This window comes from Frieseomelitta varia, unplaced genomic scaffold, assembly GCF_011392965.1.
Source record: "Frieseomelitta varia isolate USP_RPSP 00005682 unplaced genomic scaffold, Fvar_1.2 scaffold_318, whole genome shotgun sequence".
NCBI classification, from domain to species: domain Eukaryota; kingdom Metazoa; phylum Arthropoda; class Insecta; order Hymenoptera; family Apidae; genus Frieseomelitta; species Frieseomelitta varia.
The window spans coordinates 44,793-72,057 of NW_025110055.1; the positions used below are offsets into that span (position 1 = coordinate 44,793).

Genomic DNA, 27,265 nt, shown 5'->3' on the forward strand with positions numbered 1-27,265 from the left:
GAATTTCAGCAAACGTCGTTACCAATTTTGAATAATATTATCGGCTTATTTGCAATATCGTTCTTATCCAATAAATATTTATATTTAAGAGAATTATTTTACAAATGAAATACAACATCCACAACATAATCTGCTGTAACCTATGAATAATCATCGTTGTACACACAGGGATTATCATATATATCGGCGCGTATGTATTTATTCGTCTACACACAGATAACGGCATTGATTACTTGGATGTTAATTAATACACGGCGCAAGTAACCAAACGATAATCTATTCTCCAAGCTGGATGTTAATCTCATTTAGTTAGTTCTTTCATGGAATTAAAACAACGTGACTATATCCTTCTGAATAATATTATTTAATTTTTTTTACGAATAAACAAAAGATTTTGACGAAATAAATACTTCTCAGAAAACTTTAGAAAATTATTTCTACGTTGTGGAATTATTAAATGTTTATGATACATAAAGTAATTTATTTACAAACAATCGAATGAGAAATAATTTCTTTATGAAACACGTCGTTTGTACATTGTATAATTACACATATGTTATGTCTGATCATGATCAGGAAGATTCACTGTCAATAATAACGATTTACATTCGCTAAACCTCAGTAGTAACGAGCTATATGGATCAGACTACGGTTTATGCAATTTAATAACTTGGCTTTCAACACTTCTGATTATAATGGTCTACATAAATTATTATCGGTCTATTACTAGCGTAAGTAAATTACATTTATGAGCATAAGTAAATTATATTTATCTATCTATCAATCATTCTATGATCAATTCGTTCATATTTAATTTTTAAATAAAGATTAAGTGCGAGAACTGAAAGTTTAATAAAATTTAATAAACTCTATGTAATCTTCCATCCATATGTTTGTGAACAATATTCGTACAATTTTCAATAGACTGTATTAAAGTCCAGAAAGTGAAACAGAAGGTGCATATACGTTGAAATTTAATTGCAGGGAAACAAAGTGGTTGTGCCATGTATGCGAAACGTGTTTCAAGCGTGCAACGTTGCACTACTGTGAAACAAGAGTATAATGGTTTCCCTTTATGTTGCTACCTGAGATTTTGAAAAATATTTGTAAAAATAAAGTTGCAAGCGTCGAACAAAACTATAATTAATTACTTGACAAAGTATCATTAAAGGCTTTTCTGGTAAAAGTACTACTATCGGAAAGTACTATCGGAAAAGATAAGTAGTATGATTGGAAAAATAGTGTTTTTTAACGAAAGCACCATAATTTTATCGAAAAAACCTGATTGTAAGTAACTATGTTCTATATGCTAACTATAGGTAACTATATAACTAGGTAATTCACCAATATTATCTCGAAGAGATATGTCCGATATTAATAGGGAACATATTCCTGCACTCACAACTGTTGCACATAAATATTATACAAAACTATTTATATAATAAAAAGAAAGGATAGAAAGAAGAATATTCTGTTCTATTGTGATATTTTGCAAAAATAATAAAAGAACAAGTCGAGATAAATATCAAAGAAATATCAAAAAATTGATTATTTGAATTTACCAGTAAAGTATGAAAAGGATTTTAATTTGAAAAAAAACAATTATTATGGGTTCAATAAGATATTTCGTTTGACAATTATGCCAGAGTTGTGTCGTAAAGGAGAGGCAGCTATAGAAGCATTCTATGAAACAGAAACTATCGAACAGACCAATGGATTTCCTACCTTGTGGCTTCCCACGAGAAATACTACGAATCCATCAATTAAATCTCCAATTTGTGGCATTGATGATCCAGATTAGCCGTTACATTGGCAACCATTGCTACGACGAATTATTCAAAGTTTCTATCACCCAAGACAAATGCCCAAATTAAGTGCAAGTACATTCCCTGAAATAAATCTAAACTTCTATTAATGTAATTACTTCATGATTGCTTCTTACTGTTTGTACTAAACGTGCGTGATTAATCTTTCTTCGATCTTTTCTCCATCCTAATTGCACATTTCAACAATAATTCCAATATAAAATAAAAAGTAAATATTCTTATTACATTCTTATTACAATTTATATCCATGCAACTGCTCTTGTATTTCTTGCAACGTTTTCTTCTTTGTTTCCGGTACGAAATAATATGTGAAAACGACGCCTAAAGCAGCGATGGAAGAAAAGAACCAAAACGCAACGTATATGCCGCATTGTTCCGCGATACTTTGGTAAGAGAGAGACACGGCAAAAGCAGAGAAATTTAGGCCCAGCATTCCAATCATAATGCCGACCGCTTTAACATTTGTGGGGAAAATTTCGCTCATCATGGTAAACGGAAGTGCAGCCAGGCCGATAGCATACATGACGATGTAAAGTATCGATCCAACAGCTGGCAACCAGGTGATCTTAGTAACGTCCACTTCGATGTGTTGAAGGAAAAAGAATAAAGCAATGAGGCAGTTGGAAATGGAAACGCCGAACGCAGAAATTAGAAGCAAAGTCCTTCTGTTGTACCAATCCACTATAGACGCGCTGATCCCGGCGCACACCACTTGCACACCACCCAATATCATGGTTAAGTATTTGCCTTCAAGCTGGCTTTTCGTCTCATTGAAAATTAATTCAGCATATGAGAGTATTGCCAAACTTCCACTCCATTGTTGTATAATAAATAGACCCAACACAACTATTAACGCTCTACAAAACACAAAGCAAAAGAAATTAATATCTGTTGCTAGAGCTCACAAAGATTTGTGATCACTCCCCCCTGAAAATTCATGAAACAAAAACGCACTTCCGATTTCCTGGAACGCTGATTAATTCCCATAATCCAGTGTCATTTGCCAAGTCGTACTTTATGGACTTTTCGATCATTTCTATTTCTTTAGAAACATCTGTGGTCCCTCTTAATTGCACAAGAGACGTTACCGCTTGCTGATTTCTGCCACAACGCATCAGATAATAGGGTGATTCCGGTAACGATATTAAAGAAAGAAAGAAAAGAATCGGTATCGACGATGACACGAGCGCAAGATCTCGTACAGAAAAAAATGGTCCTACTACCCATTCGAAGAATAGACCAAATTTCGAAGCTAGAGTTAACGTGGACGTTAATATTCCTCTTATGTTAGCCGGCGAAATTTCACCGACGTACGTAGTAGCGGACATATATCCAAATCCACTACTCAATCCACAAATAATTCTGCCTACAATTAATTCCTAAAGAATAAAAATGAATTCTAGTAAATAATGAAAAAACAATTCCATATATTGCAAGAGATTTGATAACCAAAATATCGAATTTATATCGACGTTGCAAAGTCATAGTTTAATCTTTAATAGTCAATATCTGTCTGCGTGGCTTAAAGTATTAGCCATTATCTCGTAGGAATCAAACATTCGTATCATAGAGTCGTTTGAATTGAAAAATTATAGTTCTATACTAAAAATCTTACCCGGCTCTCCCTCCCTTTTTTATTGTTATATATATTTATATATTTTTATTATGTATATATATTTTTTTTATTTATTTCTATGTATAGTGGAAATATATTGATAAATTACCCATGCTGATGTCGCGAAAGCTATTATCATCCATCCTGTCAATCCAGGTATTGCGGTAAGAACTAGAGTCGTCTTTCTCCCAATTACATTTATAACGTAGCTACAAAGCATCGCACCAATAGTTGAACCCAGAATAAAAGTGGATGAAACCCATGCAGCCTGTTGGATGGTCAACTGTATAGGACTGTTACTTTGCAATAGGAGAGACAATGAAGGTGATGACCAGCCAAAAAATAGACCAAACGATATCATACCTAAATTGCCTACGATTATAAATTAAGATAATTTATGAAATTCTATTTTTTATGTTTATTATATTTATATTTTATTATATTATATTTATATTATATTATATTTATTGTATTATCAAGTTAAACTCATTGAATAATAATACAAAGATAATATATATATATATATATATATATATATATATATAAACAATAATACAGTTGAACATAACTTACAACCAAAGACAGCTAAATATACTTTCTTCATAGTTTCCACGAGATATTCACAAAACAAACGAACAATTTATAAAAACGGCCGATCGTACATGTTATAATGTTACAAATGATAGTTTCTTGTCAAATCTACGTTATGTATTCATAATCAGTGTATTACGTAGTACGTCGTTATCGAACATCTCTAATTCTCAACTGACAAATCGAGATAAAAACATTCCAGTGCTGATACTTTGTAGCAAAATTATATAAACTGTATAAACTAGGATAATAAAAAAAATTGTGTATCTCAGTAGCCAATAATCGTATATTATTGTTTTATTTTGTCTAATTTTAATTATTTACTGAGTCTTCCATTCTTAGTTTACATTACTATATTATTAAATTAATGAACAGAAAATAGTTGCACCACACACAAATAATCTCATTAATAATAACAATATAATTATAGGATAAAATATTAATCGAATGTTTATTTTTTACCCTGTAAATAGGCATAACATTCATGTACCTTCTTTGTGCTATTTTCTAAAACAACAGATATTAGATGAGCAATAAATACAACTTATTAAGTCTGTTACAAAAAAATATTTTTGCATAATTTATTCATACCCAGTCTAAAGAGATTTATAAATACATAAAATCTAATAAATATTGTACACTAAAGTATTTCAATTATAAATTAAGATAGATCTTTATTTTTGTATCTGTTGACTACTAATCTAAAAAATTAATATTATCAATTTGACAGTATAAATTTATCACAGATTCGTAATGCTTGGAGTTTTTTTTCTTTAAGATAACTACAATTAAAATATATATTTACAATAATAGAGCTGCTACCATTTTTATATTTTTCTTTTAATTTTATAATTCTAACCACAACTAATAGAAATCCAAACCCATTGATCAGTTTTATAACAGTTACATAAATACAATTTACCATTTGTCAAGTCTGTTATAAATTTATATACATATTTATTATATAAATTTATATATATGAATAATGCATGTTAGAAGCCAGAATGAACGTTAATACAAAAATTGTATAACATATAACATATATATTTTTTCATGACAAAAGGCATTTGTTTAGATGAGTATCAAATCATTATGTGCGAAAACATGACAAAAATATGATTATAAAATTGATAGTTTTCAAATATTACATAAATACTGTTTCTTGTATGCATACACTATGTAAAAACACAGCCAATTATATTAAACTTCTTATAAAATACTGAGTTTGTATTCTCTTTCCATTACAATTTTATAATACACTTTCCAATATATATAACAATGCAAATTATTTTCTTCTTATTTTTATAAATTGATACATTAACAAATAAAAAAATTGTTTTAAACTTGTAAGAGATAAATACTAAGTACGATTCACGAATACTCGTTATACTTTACAATATCTTAATATTACAATATTAATATTAACAACTTTTTGTGATATATTATTTAAATATTAAAATAATCGTGAAATATATGAATTTTGTCTACACATATAGAAATATACAATAACAGTGTAGATCAGAAACTACAAGAAATAAATATATATAAATTTTCCTACAATATCTCATTCTTGAATGAATTTATACCAATTGATACAATAATACTGTACCTACAAAGGAACTCCGTCTTTTTTACTAATGTAAGGAAAATGTATTACAAATTTACTTGGAACATTCGATTAATTTTATAAAAGAATATAATATTTAAATGTTGAGATAACTTAATAAAGAAAACGACTCGCAGGCATATTAACTGCACCTCGACAGTTACTAGGTGGAGGGTTTTCATCATCAGAATTCTCATTCTTTCTAAACAATATCGAATTGTGTCGTCCGCGTTGAGATTTCTCGGCTTGATGCCTCAATTCCTCAATATAAGCTGTAGTATCATTTGCTACCAGTTCTTGTAAATGTTTACTTAATGTCGATAATTCGGGCTTATCTTCATCATAAAGTCCTTCAAAGGGCATAGCTTTTTCATAAAATAATATATAAGGCGTATCCGGTGGTTTTAAATCTTTAAAGTCATTAAATGTCGTTTGTGAAACATAACTATCATTAAATTTGTACCAATTCTGCTTTGAATCGCGAGCGTAAGTGAAATAATGGCCATAATCCATACTATAACCTGAATGAACAACAGCAGCATACAATTGATAACTTTCTGTAGATGGTGTAGATACTGGTAATTGTATAATTTCATTGTACATCACTTTGTGTCGTAATTTTGTTCTTAATCTGGTATCGAAATCATAACGAAAATGTTTTAATATTAAAATTAAATATGTTGGTGCATGCAAAATTTTTATAATTCTTTGTGCATCACATAATTTCATACATTTATCGCAACGATATTTATTTTCACCAGTCAATTTTTCTGGTGTAAGATAATAATTTATGAGATCTTGTACAGAAACTTCTTGATTCTCTTGTATCTCTTCTGGGAAGCACAACTGTAAGTCACGAAATTTATCCGTATTATGAGAACTAGTATCACACTGTGCACACTGATACGTGATTTCACATTTTCCTCCTAGTACTCTATGTACAAGAGGTACTTGTGTATTTGTATCTTCTCCACCTACAGATTGTATTCCACTATCTGTGGAATCTGAATGTGAATCGCTAAGTTGTTGTACTTGTGCCAAATCTTCTCCTGCAATAAGAAGATATAAAATTAATACCAAATCTAAATCGTTGTAATAATGTCGTTATTTAAAAAAAAAATTACTTTGAGTAAAATCTGCTAATGACTGTGTTTTTCTCTCCAGTACAATACTACCACTTAAATTTCCTTCAGTTCTCCAACGCTTAATACTAGCTTCTTCCTCATTCATTGATGAAATATCATTTATCTCTCTATCATCCTTGTATTTAAGATTAGAATTATTAGCTTCACCATTTATAGTAGTTGACTTTTCTTGCTCGTGTAGAAGGTCTAAAAGATGACTGTTGGAAACCAATATAATACAGTATTTAATTAAATTTGTTTCATCATAAAAATTATAAATATGAAAATTTATTATTATATTATCAAAGTACATTCTATTAAATAACAATTACCAAATAATAATTATAAAATGTTAGTTAATGTAAAAAATAAGCATTAGAATACTAGCAATATATTAACCAGAGAAATTCTGAACTATCTTGTTGTTGACCCGGGAGAAAATAAGCAGGACGTGAAGCTAATAAAATTTCAGTTGGTGCCAAGGAAATCCTCTTTGAATATAATAACAAAGCAAATAGATTTTGCAACTTTTTAAGTACAACTTGATCATCAGCTTTGCTTGAAGGTTTGTACATTAATACTTCATAACAAAATTGTCTAGTCATTAATAATGCTTGTAATACACTGTTCATATAACATGTATTCCCAAGATTAGAAAGTCCAACTTTTCCCAAATGTGTTTTTGGTGATTCAATTACTGGTTCGATCTCTTCCATTTCATCTATCCAGACATGATCATTCCATATTTCTCTAACGACATCCATCCGTGGTTGTACTGGAAAACTATTTTCCAAGTTAGTACAGACACGCTGATTTGAAAATCTTAATGTAAGTATTTTCATGATATCAACTAAATTTTGTATACATTCTTTGCTTGATTCAGAATCTTCTTTCATCAAAAAGAAAGATATCACCATTTGTGTATTTCTTATTATATTTTGAAACAAAGATGGTGATCCTTGTTTTTTTAATATATAAAATAAAATTGTGGAAGCATTTTGACGAAATACAGGTATTGATAAAGCACGAAACATTACATCCAGCTTTGCTTTCGTGACCTCGATAAGTATTGAATATTTATGTCGTTTTTCTAAACCACGTATAAATTCCATAATCCAAATACTAAGTCGATCACCTATCCATTTTGGAAGCCAACTACATAAAACTTTCAAAGCTTGCGCTAATTGGGCATCAGAGCGTGATTCTGAAAGAATCCAATCAACAGCTTGTGGTATGATAGAAGGTTCTACCACTTGTAATACAGCAGCTAAACCAGGTTCAGGATCTTGTTTTTGTTTGGTATCAGATATTATTCTGTATAATGTTTGCAAACATATGAAAATTAAGTTATCATTTTCAATATTCTTAGACCTCGATCTTACTACTTTTAGGAAGTTTTGTACTTTGGTAGCATTATCATTGAACTCGGAAATCTTTTTCGGATCACAGGGCATCTCGAAGGTAGACAAACTAATAACAACTGCTTCGCAAAGTTTTGAATGACTCACAGATTCTGGTAAATAAACACTATATTCCAATAATACTTGAAGTATCATTGTCAGATGAGACATATCATTGATGTCTGTATTTCTTAACATTGTTGCAACATCATTTGATATTGGATGAACTGTAAATGACTTTTCTATTAAATATTTTGAAAACCAAATCATGATCTTCGGAATCTCTTGAACATTTCTTATTTCATCATTGAGTAGTTCTCGTAAGATAGTTTCATAATTATTTAACTGTCCATAAACGGGTTCACTTTCTAATTTTCTAAGTGTGATCCATCCTTCTGCAACGTCTGTATCTTTACCAACTATTATTAATTTCAAACATTGTTTAATGTCATACTTAAGAATTTGTTCAGTATTCATTGTTCACAAATTATTATTTTAACACCACTTTAAACTGTTTCGCTTATAATTTTTAGCAAGAACTATTATTAACCTCAACCAAGAATGACTTTCACGAAAATCTAAAGGATTTCATGATCCTAGAGAAATAAAAAAAAACAAGTGTCAACTTTGAAACAAAAAAAGTAACTATATTTACCGCAAGAAAAATTTACTTTACATTTTAAAACCATTTATATGTTTAAACGCTTATTTACCTCTATGGTCTTACAAATTTACTATAAACTTGATATCCCTCTGCTTTCGTTTTATTTGAATATTACAAATTGAACATAATCAAAATAAATGTATGAAAACATTTTATACATGAAATTATTAATCGTTTTTATTAAATACAAAAATACGTTTTAAAGTACGTTGTTCCTAACATTGTTTTTAACTATTATTCGCGATGTATTATACATATGTGACAAGAGAATTGAAGAGGCGCTAGAAATATGAGAGTGCAAAATGTTGGCTACACTACAGGTTGTTTCGTTGGTTTCGACACAGCTCGCACGGTACGGGACGGCCAAGAATAGCAAAGAGCACGCGAATCTAGCCGTCCTGTAACTGAGTCTGGTGAAGGCGACCGACCGCTCCCTTCGTAGTCCGTCAGAACGTATTTTGGCGTATATTTTTCTTAGTAGACAAACGCGCGATTCGCGATTAAGTCGTATATGGAGGTAAGAAGATCGTTTCAGCGTGTCGAATCACGCAAAGTGAACTGAATTGAAGTGGCCTCGGCGAAGTGAAGTTCTAAAAGCAGTAGAGAAGGAGAGAGTGAGACGAAGGAAAAGAAAGAGAAGAAGAGACTGTGTGCGAAGTGGTTATAAGGTTCTTGAGTGCAGTCGTGCGTGTTTTCGGGCAATGTCTCTCGAGAGTCGTTCGAGTTCGGCCCTGTTTAAGAGGGCTGAACAACTGAAACGCTGGGAACAGTCCGAAACAAATCGCGAACCGACCCAACCACGTCAGGTCGCACGGAAGATCAAGTTTTCAGCGGATTGTGTGTTCCTGGCAGCATGCGCGGCAGGCGACAAGGAGGAGGTCGTACGTTTACTCCAAAAGGGGGCGGATATCAATACCGGAAATGTTGATGGTCTCACAGCATTACATCAGGTAGAATCCCTCGCTAACTCTTTCACCCCTTTGTTTATATTCCATTTTGATACGACAATGTCCACACAACAACAAACTCGATTCGGTTCTACTAGCTCTGCTTTCACATCATGTTTTTTCTCGTTCGATTATAATTCTTATTGCAAGATGGCTACTGTATGCTCTAACTGTCTAATTTAACTGTAATCGATCAAATTTTCTTTCACGCCTGTAATCTACAATGTCACATTTAATAATGGGAGAAAGATGCAGATGTAGCCACAGAATACACGCTTCCGCTATCTCTCGCAATTCAAGCCATACAACTACTCCCTCTGATAACACTCGACAAAACTGTTCAACCCCCCACCCTCACCCGTCTGTGATTATTGTTTATATATATATATATATGCAGCAAAAAAAAATTTTCAAAATGAACAAAATTATATAGTAAAACAATTGCACTTATATCTGGTTATCTGATTATTTCATTAATAAGTTAATTAAATGGCATAGTTAACTCGGCAAATGCAATCAAATCTTATCTTTCCTCTTCTTCTAACATCTTATCTTAAAAATCTGTATAAATTTTTCTTGTTGCATTTTATGTTCATGTCAAAATTATACGTGTAAGAATTAATTTGACGTTATAACTATCAATTAAAATATTAATTCTACGCAAATAAAGTCTAAAATTATAAAAGAGGGTATTTACTTGAATTTAATATTAAATATTTTATATATTAATATATATTTTTGATATAAACTAAAAGAATTCCTTTTAAAAATGGATTTAATATTAATTGACAAATGTTGTATTGATTCAATCTATCATACATTCAATCTATTTTGTTAAACAAGTAAATTTGAAATATTAATTTAATGTGTTGTTAACCATGAAATATATCAAACTTAAGATAAAAATAAAATAAAAATATTTTCTCAATGAATAAAAATATTTAAATTATTACTATTATAGTAAAACAATATTTATATAAAACAATAATATTTTATAATTATTAATGTTTGTATTATTTATTATCTGTATGAAAAGGTTGAAGAGAAATCTTATAAAAATTCAAAATCAAATTATTTATATATAAAAATTTATAATAAAAATAAAAAATTTTTTTATTGATTTATATAAATAAAAATTATATATTTAAAAACTGACTGACATTTATGTTTTACTAAAAAAGTACCTTTTTATTTGAATCTAGTGTTCACGAGAAATCAGTATCAGGAAAATAGTACTTATTGTATATCAAAATTATTATAATCTTTGATTGTTTGCATCATTACAAATTATATTCAATTTATAAATTTTATTGAATGAATTGTATTATAGTTATGTAATTACAAAATTGAACTAGAATCATTCATACAGTATTTGTGTATTCCTATAGCAAAAATGATTTAGCTCAAGAAAAGCACATAAATAAATTATTTTGCATAAAATATATCATATTTGTTACTATTATTTAAGTGTGATAGTAAGAGGAAGTTTAGGCATTTCATGGATTTGCGAAAATAGAATGTGAAAATACATCAGGCATCAAATGCTATTTATAGTTCTCTGTTAGAAGTCAGAGGCTGCAGCATCTGTATTCTATGTCCTCTGTCTTAAAATGTTATGATACATAATGTCCTTTTTAATTTATATATGATGTCATTCTTCAATTTTCATGTTTATTTAAACATATATTTGTATATTCAAAGTATAAAATAATTAAAGAATTTATTATTTATAATTCTATTAGGTATAATGCAGTAATTTATATACAATATTTAAGTACCAAAATTCATTCATCTCAATAAATTATTAATAAATTTCTTCATTACTTTCTTTCTCATTTTTCTATTTAACCTTCAAAAAAAGCACTTATATTTTTGAAGGCTTTATTTATTAATTAATTTATTAACTTTTTATATATTCTATCTTTAGTCATAAATATTATATCTTAAAATACCTAATCATTTCCATAATTATAATTTGTACAATTAAAAGGAGTCTCAATGTTTTAATTGTAGGCATGTATCAATGATGATCTGGATATGGTCGAATTTTTAGTGGAAAAAGGAGCTGATATCAATTGTGGAGATAATGAAGGATGGACACCATTGCATGCAACTGCATCTTGTGGATTTATATCTATTGCTAAGTTAGTATTACTTTCATTTCAATATTGAAAATATTATGATTTAAGAATCTTAATAACTATTATAACTATTATAGTAATAAATTTCAGAAATTTTTTTAAATAAAAATCAAATGTTGCAGATATTTAATAGAAAAAGGATGTAATTTAGCAGCAGTTAACTATGATGGCCAATTAGCTCTTGATATTGCTGAAAGTGTTGAAATGGAGGATATGCTGCAACAACATATAAGTAAAGCTGGTTTGTATTTATAATTATCTCCTATAAAAAATATATTGTAATCATTTAGTTATAAAAGATATAAAGTATATTTTATAATTTGATTCATAGGCATAGACTGTGACCAAGCCAGAAGTGAAGAAGAAAGATCAATGTTAAATGATGCTAGAGCATGGCAATCAGGAGCAACTGGCAAGGACTCAATCCATCCTAAATCAGGAGCTACTGCTCTTCATGTTGCTGCTGCTAAGGGCTATATTGATGTTATGGAGTAAGATTCTTCAGATTCTATTAAAATAAAGTATTAAAAAAAATATTTATTAAAAATATAAATTATTTAAGATATTTAAAGAAAAATGTAAGTTAAAACTATTGCTTGTTATGTTCTATATTTAACACTGGTATTTCAGAATATTATTACAAGCTAGATGTGATGTTAATGCTCAAGATTTTGATGGTTGGACACCTTTGCATGCTGCAGCACATTGGGGACAATTAGAAGCCTGTGAACTTCTAGTGGAAAATTTTTGTAATATGGACATTAAGAATTATGCTGTAAGATTACAATTGTTTTATATTATAAATAACCAAAATTGTTTCTTTCATAACTTTACATTGATAGGATCAAACTGCATTTGACATTGCTGATTCAACTATATTATCAGCTTTGGAGGAATTAAAAACAAAACAACAGTTGTTAATGAAAGATCATCCACAAATTATTAATAAGAAACAACCAACTATACCAAAGAAGCGGTTTGTACTAGGAACAATTATTTTAGGATACAAATCATTATTTATACAAAAAATATTTTATTTATTGTATTAATCATATTACAGTGTATCGACAAATAATGAAAATACTATAACTACGCAAGAATTAGTGGAAACATTTGAAGAAGAAACACCAAATAAAGTTAAAAAGGTCGAATTAGAAATTCAATCTGATAAAGAAGATTCTAGTACTGGAACAAATAGTGATGTTGGTACGTTTTGTTTTTTTTTTTTTATATATTACTTATATGGGTTTGCTAATTTGCATGTTTATATTTAAATATTTGGTAAATTATTTGATTTTATTACTAAATGGTGAGGATTTTCTAAACTTAGAAATTCTATAAATATTATTGTGTAGAAAAAATGTACTTAAAAATATATTGTATAACACAATAATTACTTACAACTTTATTTAAAATCGTGCGGCAGAGTAATACTATCAGGGCACTCTGTGAATTAAAGAAAGTAAATTTAGTATTTTTCAATCATTTTATCTATATAAATACATTTTGATGAAATGTAAATCTTATAAAATTGTTCACTTTTACTTTCGAAAAATTCAAAGATTATTTTTAATTTGTTTACTAATGATTGAAGAGTGCTGACGTAGTTAGGAATAGTTTTTTGTTTTATGAAGAATATGTTTCGCACTATTCAGTTTTGCAAGTCTATTTTACTTACCTTAACAGCAATTTGTATTTCTTGTAACAATGCTGCATGGACAGAAGCGACACGTGAAACAGATATGGAAGAGAGTGATGGTGAAGGTGAATCTGAGACTAGCTCAGACTCACATTCTTCCACTTACTCCAATCAATCTGATAAGTCTAACGAATCAAACCATTCTCCATGTCTTACAGATGATGGTGAGTTTTGTCTGTAAGGCTGTTTTTATACTCTTAAAATTATATTCTGTTGCATGTATTATAAGATATGTTTGTTTTCTTTTGTTTTTTTCATAATGAAAATAATACTTTTAAAATTTGTTTATTAAAAACATCCCATTGAAATTGATGGGTACATGTTCCATTGATGTCCTTCCTTCTTAAGAAAACATAGTAAAATTGATTTAATTTATATTATATTTTAATTTAATTTTACAGAAAAGAAAAATAGAGCAAATAGAGAAGAAATATCCTCGCGTAATACTTCGTCTCCTATCGATGCTAGTAAAGTTCCTAATCAGGTAATATTTATATCAATATTTAACAATATATATTCTTGATCAATAATGTTTACAATTTTATTTTTTAAGGCTCCAATAATGCCTCCAAAACAACAGACTGATAGTGAAGAAGGAGTTATACCATCTTGGCGACGTTCAGGCTCTTTCAGAAATAGAGTACAAAATACAGAAGGAACATACACTTCAAGTAAGTTATGAATATTATAAAGATATTTTATATTGTCTCACATCATCACAATATATTATTATTATTTTCTATGTTACATATCCATAGAGCTTGAAGAAAAAGATAAAAGTATTAAATCGCCAACCATGTCAAACAAGCTTAATACAGAACCTGATGTTGTATTGACAAGAACACATAGCTTTGAAACGGATGAAAAGTAAGTTAAATGAATATTTAATATATGTTGTTTGTGATATTACAATTTTCGAATTTCTTATTATTCAAATTTCATTAATATAATTATATTTTTGTATCACGATTATTTATAATTCTGCATATCTATGTTTATTGCTTATATTAAAGTTTGCAAGCGTTTAACAAATTATTTATTTACGTAAAAAATTAAATGCAGTAGCTTTTGTGCTTTATGCATATAGAAAATTAGTGTAGTTGTATGCATGGCATGGTGCATGTTATGCAGGTTTTATGAACAGTACTTGGCATTACGAGCTCGAATCAAGGCGTTTTCTTGTCCTACTCTCCATTGCTGCAATGCTACTCTTACTCACACGAATACTACAACACGTTCTGCATCTCTACGCGAAACCCACAGGTGCGCATATTTCGTACATCGTATATATATATATATATATATATATATATATATATTAATTCTTTCAATATGTGTAGTTTAATTTAATTTAGTATTACATGAAAGCTTCTGCATACTGTATTATTTAATTTCTTTGTTGTATTGGAATCATTAATGTACGAAGTAAGCTTTCTGCATTCTCTGCTTTTTTGCATGGCTTAAAGATCAATTAATCATTTTATTGTATACTTCACAATATTATGTATTTCACAAAATAAAATTGTAAAACAGTGTAATATTAAACTTTATTCTGATATTATAAAATTTACGTAGCTGAAATAAAATTGTATTTTTCTATGATATAACAACCATACTGTTTTGATTTAGAAAAAAAGAAGCAAAATTAAACTTGGAACTCTCAAGACTGCCACAAGGAAGCAATACACTTTCACCAACAACTACATCAAAAACAATAGTGTCAAGTACACTGCCAACTACTACAGCTACAGCTACAACTGCCACAACAACAACAACAACTACTACTACTACTACTTCTACTACTACTACTTCTACTACTACTACTACTACTACTACTACAAGTCCTAATCCAACTAATCAAATACGCAGGTAAATATTAGAAAGAGCAAAAATTTATTTTAAACAAATTGATACAGGGAAACAAACTGCCATTTATAAAGTATTTCCCAATTTCTTAATAATAAATTCAGAACAATTTCTTAATAATAAATTCAGAAACTCAGTAAATAAATCTGTTGAACTAAAATAAGTATTTTAAAGCTTAATTACAACAAACACTACAATCTAGAATATGTATAAAATACATTTAAGACTGTAGTTTATATATTCATATTTGCATCGTGCAATGTTAATGTGGCTGAGTAGTGTTCAACCAGTGGAAGCTACAGCTACAAACAATTCAGTAGCAGTTCCTGGAACTCCCACTACACCAGGAGGGAGCAAGCTAAGTCCAGGAAATATCTTCAAGAATTTCTTCAAGTGGGTACTTAATGTTTGACCTGAGAAGATTCTCTTGAAATGTGTGATATTTTGCATATTTTATAATACAATATTAAATTATTGGCAGTGGCATGAAAATTTGCTTACAATATAATTATTTATTTGAGTTGCATACATTTATCCTAAAATATTACTTGTCCCAATAACCACTGCCTTGTCTTTGCTACTGAAACATATAAATTAATTTTCTCAGCCACTTAAATAGCTTCATATTTTTCAATGTACTTTTTCTTTTTTCTTTTTTTTTCTTTTCTTTGTTTTTTTACATTTATATAAAACGTACTTTAGTAAATTTACTGATGTTCAGTAAAATGATGACACAAAGTCATGGCTTCAAATATACAGAAGTACTATGAATGACATAAAAAAGAAGAATATATGCCACTGACATACTATTTTTTAATTTTATGAAAAAAAGAGTTTTGGCATGTCTTTAAATTATATTTTATCTGTGTGATATAAATACAAACAAATGATATTTTTATTTCCTGACTATTACATATAGAACTGTAATATTTATAAATAGTTTTAATTGATAATAAATAATAATAAAATAGTTGTTTAATGTTAAAATAAAATAATTTTAACATAATAATAATTTTATGTGATATTTGTAAATGTTGCCTGTAAATTATGTTTATTATATTTAATGCTTTTTTAATTTTTTATCATACTTAAAAAATTTAAAAATATTGTACAGGTACTCTCTTAATGCAAGCTATTAATATAATGTAAACTTCTGTTTAGATCGTTTGTTCCTCCTGTTCGTGATGAAGAAAGTGAAACACAAAGAAAAGCTCATGCAAAAAGAGTAAGAGAAACTCGACGTTCAACTCAAGGAGTGACACTGGATGAAATTAAAAGTGCAGAACAACTAGTAAAAAAGAAACAACAAAATAATGAAGTTTCTTCTGCAATATCATCTACACAGGTAAATCTCTTCATACAATATTATTTTACCCTAAGTAATACAATTGTTATAAGATATATAATTAAGCTAGAATTTTTTAACCCTATATATAACTATTATGTATAAACTTGGTTTAATTTGCATATCTGCAATACTTATAAAATACTAAACTTCCTAATAATAATAAAAGCTTTTTAATTGTTTATTCATATTTTTTTTAAATAACTCAGCCTGCAACCACTACCAGCAATACAGCCTCGATTACAGCTACAATAACAACAGCAACTCCTACTACTGTAATTGCAAATAAACCTTCTGAAGAACTTAATTTACCTGAGAGACGCCCTTCATGGAGGTTGAAAGTGGATAATGGAAGCAAGGTTTGTGGTTTATATAACTTCAATGAATGCATATTTTAACATAATCCGTATTATGCTTATATAGCATATTAATATATTTTTATCATTTTAAAAGAAATTGTGTTACTTAGTTCCAGTTAGAAGATGCCAATAACAGAGCTACTACATTATCTAATCCAGATACCACTACAGCATATATGAGAAGACCTTCAGCGGGTACAAGTGTACCAAGACCATCATCAGCTCCAGTTGAAACCATTGCAACGAGTAGTGCAGAAACAACAGTGACTTTACCGCTGAGACGATCGTTAAAACAACCTGAAGATAAAGGTATAGATACTTATGTGTATAAGTTTAAATGTACGAATAAAAATTATTACTTTTGCTCATACGTTTCAGAACAAGATAAGGAAAATGATAGTAGAAATGCACAAGCTACACAAGCTGTTATACAAAGGAGACGAAGACCTAAAAGAAGATCTACTGGCGTCGTCCACGTTGATATGGACGTTAGTATCTAGTGTTAATTATTATTTCATTAATTTCAATTATTTGAGTTTATCATTTTTCGTGTTGAATATTTTATAGGAAATCGATCCCGAGAAACAAGACTTAACTGCTGGTGGGGATTATGATGACTCCAAGATCAACCACAATGAGGTAAATATATTAATTTTGTTTGTAAATATATTATTTTTTAGGCCTATAAATAACATTAAAAAATGTTTTATCTTAACAAATTTTTTAATTTCATAAATTTTATGTTAAAAAAGATTTATATTCAACATATATGTTGATTTTAAAATATCTTATATGATGTCCCCTTTCGAACTAAACAATTTTTGTTAAAACATCTTTTTGATATCTTTAATTCTACATAAGATATTCTATATACCTTGAATGGAAATAAAACAAATAGAAAAAATTTAATTAATCCTCTCTGTTATTTCATGTTTTTATGTCTAATAAGATATTTTTACTTTAATATTTCTATATTTGAATTAGTAACCATTATATACAAGTATTATAATATGAACGCAATTTCATGAAGCACACGCTTTGAGTTATTTTTGGATTAGTCTCTGGGAAGATTAACCTCTATTCGTGCTTTGTTAAAAATAGTTTTCCATTTCTTATCCTCCTATATCTTGTCACACCATATATTAAGACCAATAGCATGTATAAAAGTATTATAACTTTATTAATCTTTTAATTTTATACCTAAAACTATATAATTTTATAATTTCATTTTATAATTTTACATTATTTATTGCATACATTAAATCTCTTACAAATAGATAATTTTTAAAATATATTCAAATTTACTGAAATTATTATATTTATATAATTAGCATATAATAATTCGTATAATTCATATAATATATTAAACACATAATAGTAATAAGAGTAGAAACAAATAAAAAAAATTAATCATGAACACATGGCCTAGCTGTATCTAAAAATATTCTATTGACATTTGGAACAATGTGGTACTTTGACATTTAGAATAGATGAGAAAGAACTTATTTATTGTTTGCACTGAATACTGAATACTGTATATAAGAAACAATTTTTTTTTAAATTTAATTTTATAATAATATATGTATGATATATAAAATTTTTAAATACAAAGATATAATTATTTTAATTATTTTAGTGCTTAATCGTGTCTTTTACATTACTTGTAATATATGACATGTGTATCATATTCATAGAATTTATATATATTTAAAAATTCTTATTTAGATAAATTATTTTTATTAATATAATTTGATGTATTATAAAAATAAACGTTATATACATTCTTTCTAATATTTAATTATATATAAACGTTATATACATTCTTTCTAATATTTAATTATATATAAAATGTTTTAAAAGTGAAATATGAAATATATTTATTCTAAAACATACAATCTTCGTAATAGTGTAAGTTTATACATATGGCCTATAAATAGCATACCAAACTGATGCTTTAGAGTAAACTGGCTGATGTCTTACGTTTCTCCACCCAGTCTACGTCAGTCAAATACCTACTGTCATTAGAACTAGATCGTCTTCGAGTATATTGTGGCAAAGTGATTTTACATTACAAAGTGTAAAATAATACAAAAAATTTTAATTTCTTTCAAAAAATAATATGTGAAAAAATTATATTTAATTTAAGGGCAAAGAAGTTTAAAACAAGACGATTTTATCAGAAGTTATTTTATCAGTTTTATAAACAATGTCATCCTACAGAAAAAGATCTCAAGGAAAACCAACAACAGCTGCAGGATTGAGAGCTCAAGCGTCAGCAAATGGAAAATCAATTTTTGGAAACAGATCACGAAGTATTAGTGGATTATTTCCTTTAAATCAAAATAGCTATTCTGGTTTGTTAGGCATTACTGGAAATCCTATTGGATTACCAAATTTTTTCAATAAAACTTCAAAAAGTAATGAATCATATAGAAAAACTCCTTATTCAAATTCTACAAGTAATTTGAATTATCAAAATCCATATACAACATATGGTGGAACAGCATCAGGGTATGGAAGTATAACTCTGCCAATGAATATTAACTCTTTACGTTTACCATCTTCCATGAGTTATAATTATTTAAATCTTAATTCAATCAATCATCCACAAGTGCAAAGAACAGAAAGCTTTAATAAATTAAAAACAAAACCGGATGCTCATATTGGATCTAGAAGTTCTAGTATGCAAAGTTTAACCAGTTCTGAAGGATACATTGTAAGAGAATATATCAAAATATTTTACAAAAAAATTTGTTACGTTCTTTATAAATAAATTTATAAAAAATATGTTAACTTTTTTTATATACATTGCTTTCATTTGATTTTGTTTTACAGAGTGGAAATGATCGAACTGGAAGATCTAACAGACTAGGATCTATATCATCACTATCATCAGAAGCACCTTCTATGTCAGTTAGAATAAAATCTACAACTTCTGAGAATGGAGAATTAGATTATAAAAAATTATATGAAGAATCTCAAGTAGAAAATGAAAGACTTAAAGAAAAGCTTAGGCGATCAGATGAACAATTAAGAGAAACCAGAAATTTATTGGACAAAGCACAAAGTGCACAAAATAAAACAGTCTTATCTGAAGCTGAGAAGAGAGAAAGGAGAGCAATGGAAAGGAAATTGTCGGAAATGGAAGAAGAATTGAAAGTAAGAATTAGAAACATTTTACGTTTATATTTTTTAGTTACAGTTATATCCATTGTTTCCTAAAAATATTCAAATATTATCAAGGAATTTATTAAATTTATTAAACAATTATTTGAAACATTTTAGTTTTACTTATTATGTGTCATTATATTTTCATAAATTTTTTATGATTATATATTTTTTATATATTTATTAGTTAGAATGCACGTTACAATTTTTTGACAATTTTTTTGATTGTTATAACTAAATACAGAGGAAGGTGCCAGCATATCTGGAGTGGTTAATTTAAAAAAAAGATTCAAGAAGTATAAGCAGCTTTTAATGCATTGCTTTTTTCTTTATTTGCCATTTCTTGGTGCTTTTATTTTTAGTACTTCTTATCAAATAATCACGCTTATTTACGCAGTATAATGATTTTAATTGGTATTTTTCTTTTTTTTTTTCTTATTTTATTTCATTTTTTTTAATTTATAATCTGTGTGATTTACATTATCTATACATCTGGTTAATATGAAAATGTAATAAATGATGATAGAGTATATAGTATTATCTGATGGGGCCTTTACAAAACAAGCGAATTTTGGGCTAATCGTTTCACTGTTTACAGCAATTACAAAAGCTCAAAGCTGAAAATGAGAGATTGAAAGCCGAAAATCGGGCACTTACCCGCGTCGTATCCAAACTCACCAATACTACTAAATAGGTAAAGGACATAATGACAGCATCTGCGTTAACAGTGTACATCGTATTTCATGTACAATATTAATTAATTAATTGATTACTTACGATTTTTACGTTCTGATCGCAATATTGAAACGATGTCGCTCACTGACTTATCTTATAATACAGCTTCGCAAAATATACTACGCGTAATTGTGATCATTAAAATAAGTTTCATTTTAAGAATCTATAACAGCTTATGGTACAAAAATTTAAAGCTTTTGTAAAACTTTTTAATAGATATTATGCTATAATGATGTAAACAACATTTTTTTCTATTTTACTAATGATACTTACAATCTTATAATATATGCATTTTTATTGATTCGTATACATTTTATATTTTAAAATTCTTACATATGTGACGTTTAATAAAATTCACAAATATTTTATCATTAAATCATTTGTACCAATATAAATATTACATTAGTAAAAGCTAAGATATCAGAAACCTAATTACATTCTTTCACAAAATTAAAAAACGCAGCCTGTCCTTTATTTTAGTTTTAAATCTAATTGAGTTAAAAGAACTTTGTAATTATAATCAATAGAACATAAATTATTTTAGAATTTCACTTTAATTTAAAAAAGAAAGTTATAAATACTTTTTATTTCAACTATATGAAACTTTAGAAGTACTAGTAGTATTTTTAAACTTTTATTTTAAAAGGAAATATTTAAAATCGATATTTAAGAACTTGTATAACAATACACTTTTTCTTAAAAAAGCATGTTCAGAATAAAGTTATATTTTATTGCACTATGTATTGTTTGATACTCACATTTCATTGCCCGATTTATATTATGCATATCATTCTTTATTTATTATCTAATAGTAATTTTGTAAAATGCATGGAAAAATTAGATAAATAATTAGGAATAAAATTTGATCAAGTAATAAAGAAATAATTTACTTAAAAAATCATAATAAAATTGCATAAATTTGCAGCACAATAAGAACCAGAAATATAATTAGAATGTTAACTTGGAAACAGAAAATAATAAATATATATTAAACAAGCCAAGATATTGGGGTATATATTAGCTTTACATGCAATAATTATGTTTGCTTCTACTTTTTATTTATGCATATAATTTCAAAATTATATAACATACTATTAAGATTATAAATAATAAAAATATAACATACTATTAAGATTATAAATAATAAAAATATAACATACTATTAAGATTATAAACGTAATTCTCCAAAAATTTAAAAAAATTAACAAAATTCAATATTTTAGTTTAATCATATTATTTTGTTATATGTTTGCAAGATTTTTACATAGCAGTAAAATTATACTTGCTTGTTATATTTTATATACACTACTCCTTAATTTTAATGCACCTAATTAATTGTTATATTGTTTTACAATTATATTATAAAATAATTTCTATATCTCTAATTACAATAGCATTTGCTTGTTTCCTATTTTCTGTTTGAGTTATTTCATTTTGTTTTGTGAACCATTTATATTTATTTGACCCACTCTATAATGGCATTGCCTTTGTATTTCTTCCTTTATCTTTCTTTTTTTTAATTTCTTTTTAGTAAGGAATACAACTAAAAATGACATAAAGTAATTTTACTTTTTTTTTCTAGGTGATGGACCAATTGAAATGTGAAAACCAGAGGCTAAAAGATGAAAACGGTGCCTTGATAAGAGTAATCAGTAAATTATCCAAATAACTCTAATGGTCTTAAAAAATGACTGTATAGCGTTTCTTATGTTGCATTACAACTGCATTGAATGAATTGTTTTAGCTATAAAGTATCATGATCATTATTGCTAGTATTCTTACAATGTATATTACATCATCACATTATTGATGAATTTATTCTTAATGCTAGTAATTTAATTTATTATCAAACAAATCACTCGCGTGGCTGTGCCAAGAGCGAAGAGAAACATTGCTCCTATTCTTAGAATTGTGAATAGTTGACTATAAAGGATTTAGAATTTTTACTTTCTCACATGTAACTCTTCCTGTCGAAGATAAAATTCATGGTTCATTTTAGAGCCGGCGCTTTGTAAAGCAAAATGTACTTCGTTCAAATTGATAAAAAGCAAATGTTCTTTATGACAATTTTTTTAAAGAACTCACGTTATTAATGTTGACTCTTTATAAGGATATTTTGTAAATATGTAATAGGTAATAATAACGTGGCATTTTAGAATTAAATAAGAAAAATTTTTTACTTTCAAAAAACACATAACAGATATATATCGAATTTATTGTATAAACTTGTTTCCATAATTGTAATGCAAGCGAATACATTCGTAAAGTATTACAAGATTAATTAGAACAATAAAAAAAAAAAATGAATTAAGATGATTTTCATGCTATTGAAGTGGCCTTTCCTGGAAGACTGCAATTTATAATCCTTCCATCATTGCCATATTTTACAGAAAACAAAAATTCGTACACTAAATAATGTATGTTTTAATGTATTATTTTACAATTCTTGTTAATGAAATATAATTCAAACTAAAAATTTGTAATACATGGAAAAATTTTTAAAATAATATAGTTTCTAATAACTGATACCAACGATGGAAACTGTGTTATTACATTTAATAACTAATTTAGTGTACTTGATTGAAAAAAAGTTTTTTACTTTTTAAATAGTAATATTTCTAATGAAATTTTAATTTTGATAAACATAATAAATTTATAGGTAATGAGAAAAGGACAAATGATAATGTATGGGTGACATGTTTTTTAACAATGTTATTGTAAAAAATTGTACAAAAGAATAGTTATTTCATAATAATTGTTACTAAATAACAATTCTGCGTAACTGTTTAGTATATATACGTACTTCCATTACATCATGTAATAGCTACTTGTACGGCTTATTGTACTTGAAAATTTGAATGAAATTAACATCACAGTATACAATGCTCATTATTGTATAAATTAAAAAAAAGTCCGTTTGTACAATTTGTGATGAGTAGTTCAATCTTTATCAAATATTTTTAAGCTTGAGATGTTTTACATTATGTACTTTTTGTAAGTATAATTATCTATAGTTCTAACATATATACGATTATGTACTGTATATATAATATTATTCAAAGAATTCAAATAATCATTTGTAAATTTTTGTTTGTATATTCGTCATTCAGTTTGTGTCAATGCATCTTTGTAACATTTATAAAACCACATTCAATATTTCATATAAACAATACAAAATGATTAAATCTTTGAAAATTCGTTTGATAAAGATTGATTCTGCTATGATATCTTGCACGATTATAATAAACATGTTCCACCCTCAGGTATCATGTAAATAACAGTCAGTGAATGTGGTCTGACATTTCTGTGAAATATTTTATAATACAATTAACACTGTTGAAAATAAAATTTTGTGCTGGTTCAAATTAAATTTTGAAATTACATAGGAGCCTGATAATCTCTAATTTGTTATCTGAAATATTTATTTCATATTTGGTTTTATATTTGTGATCGACAGTTTACAAAAAATAAATTTAGAAAAATTGCTTATATTTCGTATTATATTTTTAATGCAGTAATATGTAAACGTGTTAAAAAATAGGCACATTTAATTATTTATACAGTTATTATTAAAATGTTATATTACAGAAACATTTTGAAATTAACTCAATAATCTTGTCATAATTTTTGATGTTTTGGCCATATCTGCACGCTGTTCAGTAAGTAAAAATGTTTTGTGTAGAAATTTTTTAAATACTTTTTTACGTCCTGCTTTGTACTGTTTTACCAAATTGGGATTTGTTTTAAGTATTTCTAAACATATCATCTCCAATTCCTTTTCATTGGATATTATAAACCAATTATTTTCTTCAACAATCTACATAATAGTAAAGCAATTAATACTTAGAAATTAATTAGTATTAAAATTCATTAATACTTAGAAAATATAAAATAATTTAAATCTTTTCACCTGTTTTGGCATTTTATTTGGCTTGTTGAGTAATTCATTTAATAATTTCTTAAATGTTGGTTGATTTATTATTTTAGCTTGTATTAAGTCTATCAATTCTTCAATATATTCCTGATTATTAATACTAAAAATTCAATATATTAGTATTTCTCCTTTATACTTTATTGTAATAAACTCACCAAAATGTAAAATCCAAATTATATTTATTTAACAACGACAAAATTTCAGATATAAAAATTTTAGCCACTAACTGGGGTTCGCGATGGTTACCGTTCTTTAAGATGTCGCAAAACAGTAGATACCATTCTAAATCACTCTGAAAGTAAAATTTAATTTAATATATAAAATTTAATGTTTCAGATATTAAACATACTGTTATTGCTGCAAGTGTGTCAGGTGTAAGACTTTTGAGTAAATTTTGACGTATTTGTTCTGGTAACTCTGGTAATTGCTCTTTCAAAGCTGGAATATCAATTAGATCATATGTATTTTGTACATTTCTATTAACATATAAATGTAAGGGAGGCAAATTTGGTTCAGGCATAAAACGATAATCCTAAAAATTAATAAATGTTAAAAATTATTTTAAAAAACTAAACAAATATATACTATATTAATTTATAATTACATGTTTTTCTTCTTTCTCACGCATAAGAACTGTTTTTTTACTTAGTGGATCCCATGCGCGTGTTTCATTAATAATTTCTCCTCCTTTCTGTAGAATTGAAATCTGTCTCTTTATTTCATATTCTATAGCATGATTGATAGCACTTAAACTTGAAATGTTTTTTAATTCTGTTCGAATGCCTAAAGGTGCATTAGGTTTACTTATGGAAACGTTTGCATCAACTCGTAAAGCTCCTTCTGTAAATATAAAAAAATCTATTTATTTATAATTAATAATTATTTCTAAATAAAAGTTGCATGAATAAAATAACCTTCCATTTTACATGAACATGTGCCTAATAATTGTAAAATGAAACATAGTTCCTTCACAAGAGCTGCTGCTTCTTCTCCACTTGTTAAATCAGGCTCAAACACTAATTCCATCAAAGGTATTCCAGCTCGATTAAGATCAATTAAACTCCTGTTATAAATGACATATAATTGACACTAACAATATATAATTTATTTTTCAAAGTATATTTCAATTACTATAATTTATAAACTATAAAAAAATACTTAATACCTTCCAACTCCTTCATTATGAAGACTCTTTCCACTATCTTGTTCCAGCTGTATTTGTTTAATTTTTGATGATTTTGAGTAAGGTTGTTTATGCACTCCAGTTTTAAATACATTAAACTTAATTTTTCCATTAATGGCTAAAGGCTTCTTTTGTTGTGTAATTTGAAAGCCAGCCTATATAAAAAATTAATCATAAAATATATGTAAAGTAAATGTATGTGTATTATATATGTAAAATTTCATATTTTGTTTTAATTTACTTCCAATAATTATATTTTAAAAATATAATTAACAATAAAATATTTACAGGTAAATCAGAATAAAAATAATGTTTTCTCTCAAACATTGAGACAGCATTTACTTCACAAGAAAGCGCTAAAGCAGTTAATACCCCAGCTTCTACGCATTTTTTATTTAACACCTATAAAAACAATACAATAAGAAATTAATGAATTACTTTACGAAAATATTTATTGTACTTCACTGGCATTGTTCCTGGTATTGCGCAATCAAAAAGTGACACACAAGAATTAATTGGATTATTGAAATTTGTAGGAGCTCCAGAAAACAACTTTGATTTTGTTGAAATTTGTGCATGTATTTCCAAACCAATTGTAGGTTTCCATTCTTCCCTATATAAAAATATGATACTATTTGTACATGTAAATATGATACATTTATTCAACTAATTTCTTTAATATACTTACACATTGCCAGAAATAAATCGTATACATTTTTTGAATGTATTTTTATGATATTTTTTTATAAAGATACTAATATTTTTAGATAAAAACATGTTTAAAATTTTATTTTATAAACAAAAAGCTAGAGAACATATTCTTTTTCACTTAAAAATGTCTGTAATAATTGAACAAACTAAGTACAGTATACTATTATATAAAGATAAATGTTAATTTCTGTTAACTTATATATTTGAAATAAGTTTTTAATATGAAGATATTTTTTATTTATTATTATACGATCATTTAAATTACCGATATATCAAAATTTCAGAATGAGTATAATAAGTATAATATACTAATGCACGTTAATTCATTTCACAATTCTAATTCAAGCAATT

At 27.3% G+C, this 27,265-nt stretch overlaps 4 protein-coding genes across 14 annotated transcripts; 1 reads left to right on the plus strand and 3 right to left on the minus strand.

Annotated features, from left to right (window-relative positions):
• Positions 1-1,557: 1,557 nt before the first annotated feature.
• Positions 1,558-4,676, minus strand: LOC122529993 (facilitated trehalose transporter Tret1-like). The gene is made up of 4 exons (XM_043656584.1): positions 4,015-4,676; positions 3,551-3,813; positions 2,781-3,205; positions 1,558-2,683 (listed from the first exon to the last, which is right to left on the minus strand). The coding sequence occupies exons 1-4, from the start codon at positions 4,043-4,045 to the stop codon at positions 2,059-2,061; spliced, it is 1,344 nt and encodes a 447-aa protein (XP_043512519.1). The 5' UTR covers positions 4,046-4,676; the 3' UTR covers positions 1,558-2,058.
• A 989-nt stretch (positions 4,677-5,665) lies between these two features.
• Positions 5,666-8,781, minus strand: LOC122529989 (ubiquitin carboxyl-terminal hydrolase 35-like). The gene is made up of 3 exons (XM_043656579.1): positions 7,162-8,781; positions 6,763-6,980; positions 5,666-6,687 (listed from the first exon to the last, which is right to left on the minus strand). The coding sequence occupies exons 1-3, from the start codon at positions 8,637-8,639 to the stop codon at positions 5,753-5,755; spliced, it is 2,631 nt and encodes an 876-aa protein (XP_043512514.1). The 5' UTR covers positions 8,640-8,781; the 3' UTR covers positions 5,666-5,752.
• Positions 8,782-9,135: 354 nt separating this feature from the next.
• LOC122529988 (protein phosphatase 1 regulatory subunit 12C) lies at positions 9,136-24,456 on the plus strand. 9 transcript variants are annotated; one of them, XM_043656570.1, is made up of 22 exons: positions 9,138-9,776; positions 11,787-11,917; positions 12,037-12,155; positions 12,246-12,405; positions 12,545-12,689; positions 12,757-12,890; positions 12,975-13,120; positions 13,601-13,777; positions 14,015-14,097; positions 14,167-14,284; positions 14,372-14,480; positions 14,745-14,876; positions 15,243-15,482; positions 15,759-15,872; positions 16,641-16,824; positions 17,034-17,183; positions 17,294-17,492; positions 17,562-17,671; positions 17,751-17,822; positions 20,019-20,342; positions 20,950-21,045; positions 22,669-24,456. In XM_043656570.1, the coding sequence occupies exons 1-21, from the start codon at positions 9,528-9,530 to the stop codon at positions 21,043-21,045; spliced, it is 3,192 nt and encodes a 1,063-aa protein (XP_043512505.1). In that variant the 5' UTR covers positions 9,138-9,527; the 3' UTR covers positions 22,669-24,456. The 9 variants fall into 9 exon arrangements, with proteins under 9 accessions (XP_043512504.1, XP_043512511.1, XP_043512506.1 ...); XM_043656573.1 differs by having other exon boundaries at positions 13,637-13,777; XM_043656569.1 differs by having other exon boundaries at positions 9,136-9,776; positions 17,294-17,671.
• Positions 24,457-24,632: 176 nt separating this feature from the next.
• On the minus strand, positions 24,633-27,042 carry LOC122529990 (glutamyl-tRNA(Gln) amidotransferase subunit B, mitochondrial). Of its 3 annotated transcripts, XM_043656580.1 has the most exons (10): positions 26,892-27,042; positions 26,669-26,816; positions 26,492-26,605; positions 26,186-26,358; positions 25,935-26,083; positions 25,625-25,860; positions 25,370-25,552; positions 25,176-25,312; positions 24,997-25,120; positions 24,633-24,903 (listed from the first exon to the last, which is right to left on the minus strand). In XM_043656580.1, the coding sequence occupies exons 1-10, from the start codon at positions 26,978-26,980 to the stop codon at positions 24,688-24,690; spliced, it is 1,569 nt and encodes a 522-aa protein (XP_043512515.1). In that variant the 5' UTR covers positions 26,981-27,042; the 3' UTR covers positions 24,633-24,687. The 3 variants fall into 3 exon arrangements, with proteins under 3 accessions (XP_043512515.1, XP_043512516.1, XP_043512517.1); XM_043656581.1 differs by lacking the exon at positions 26,492-26,605 and having other exon boundaries at positions 26,642-26,816; XM_043656582.1 differs by lacking the exon at positions 26,892-27,042 and having other exon boundaries at positions 26,664-26,816.
• Between the last annotated feature and the right edge of the window lie 223 nt (positions 27,043-27,265).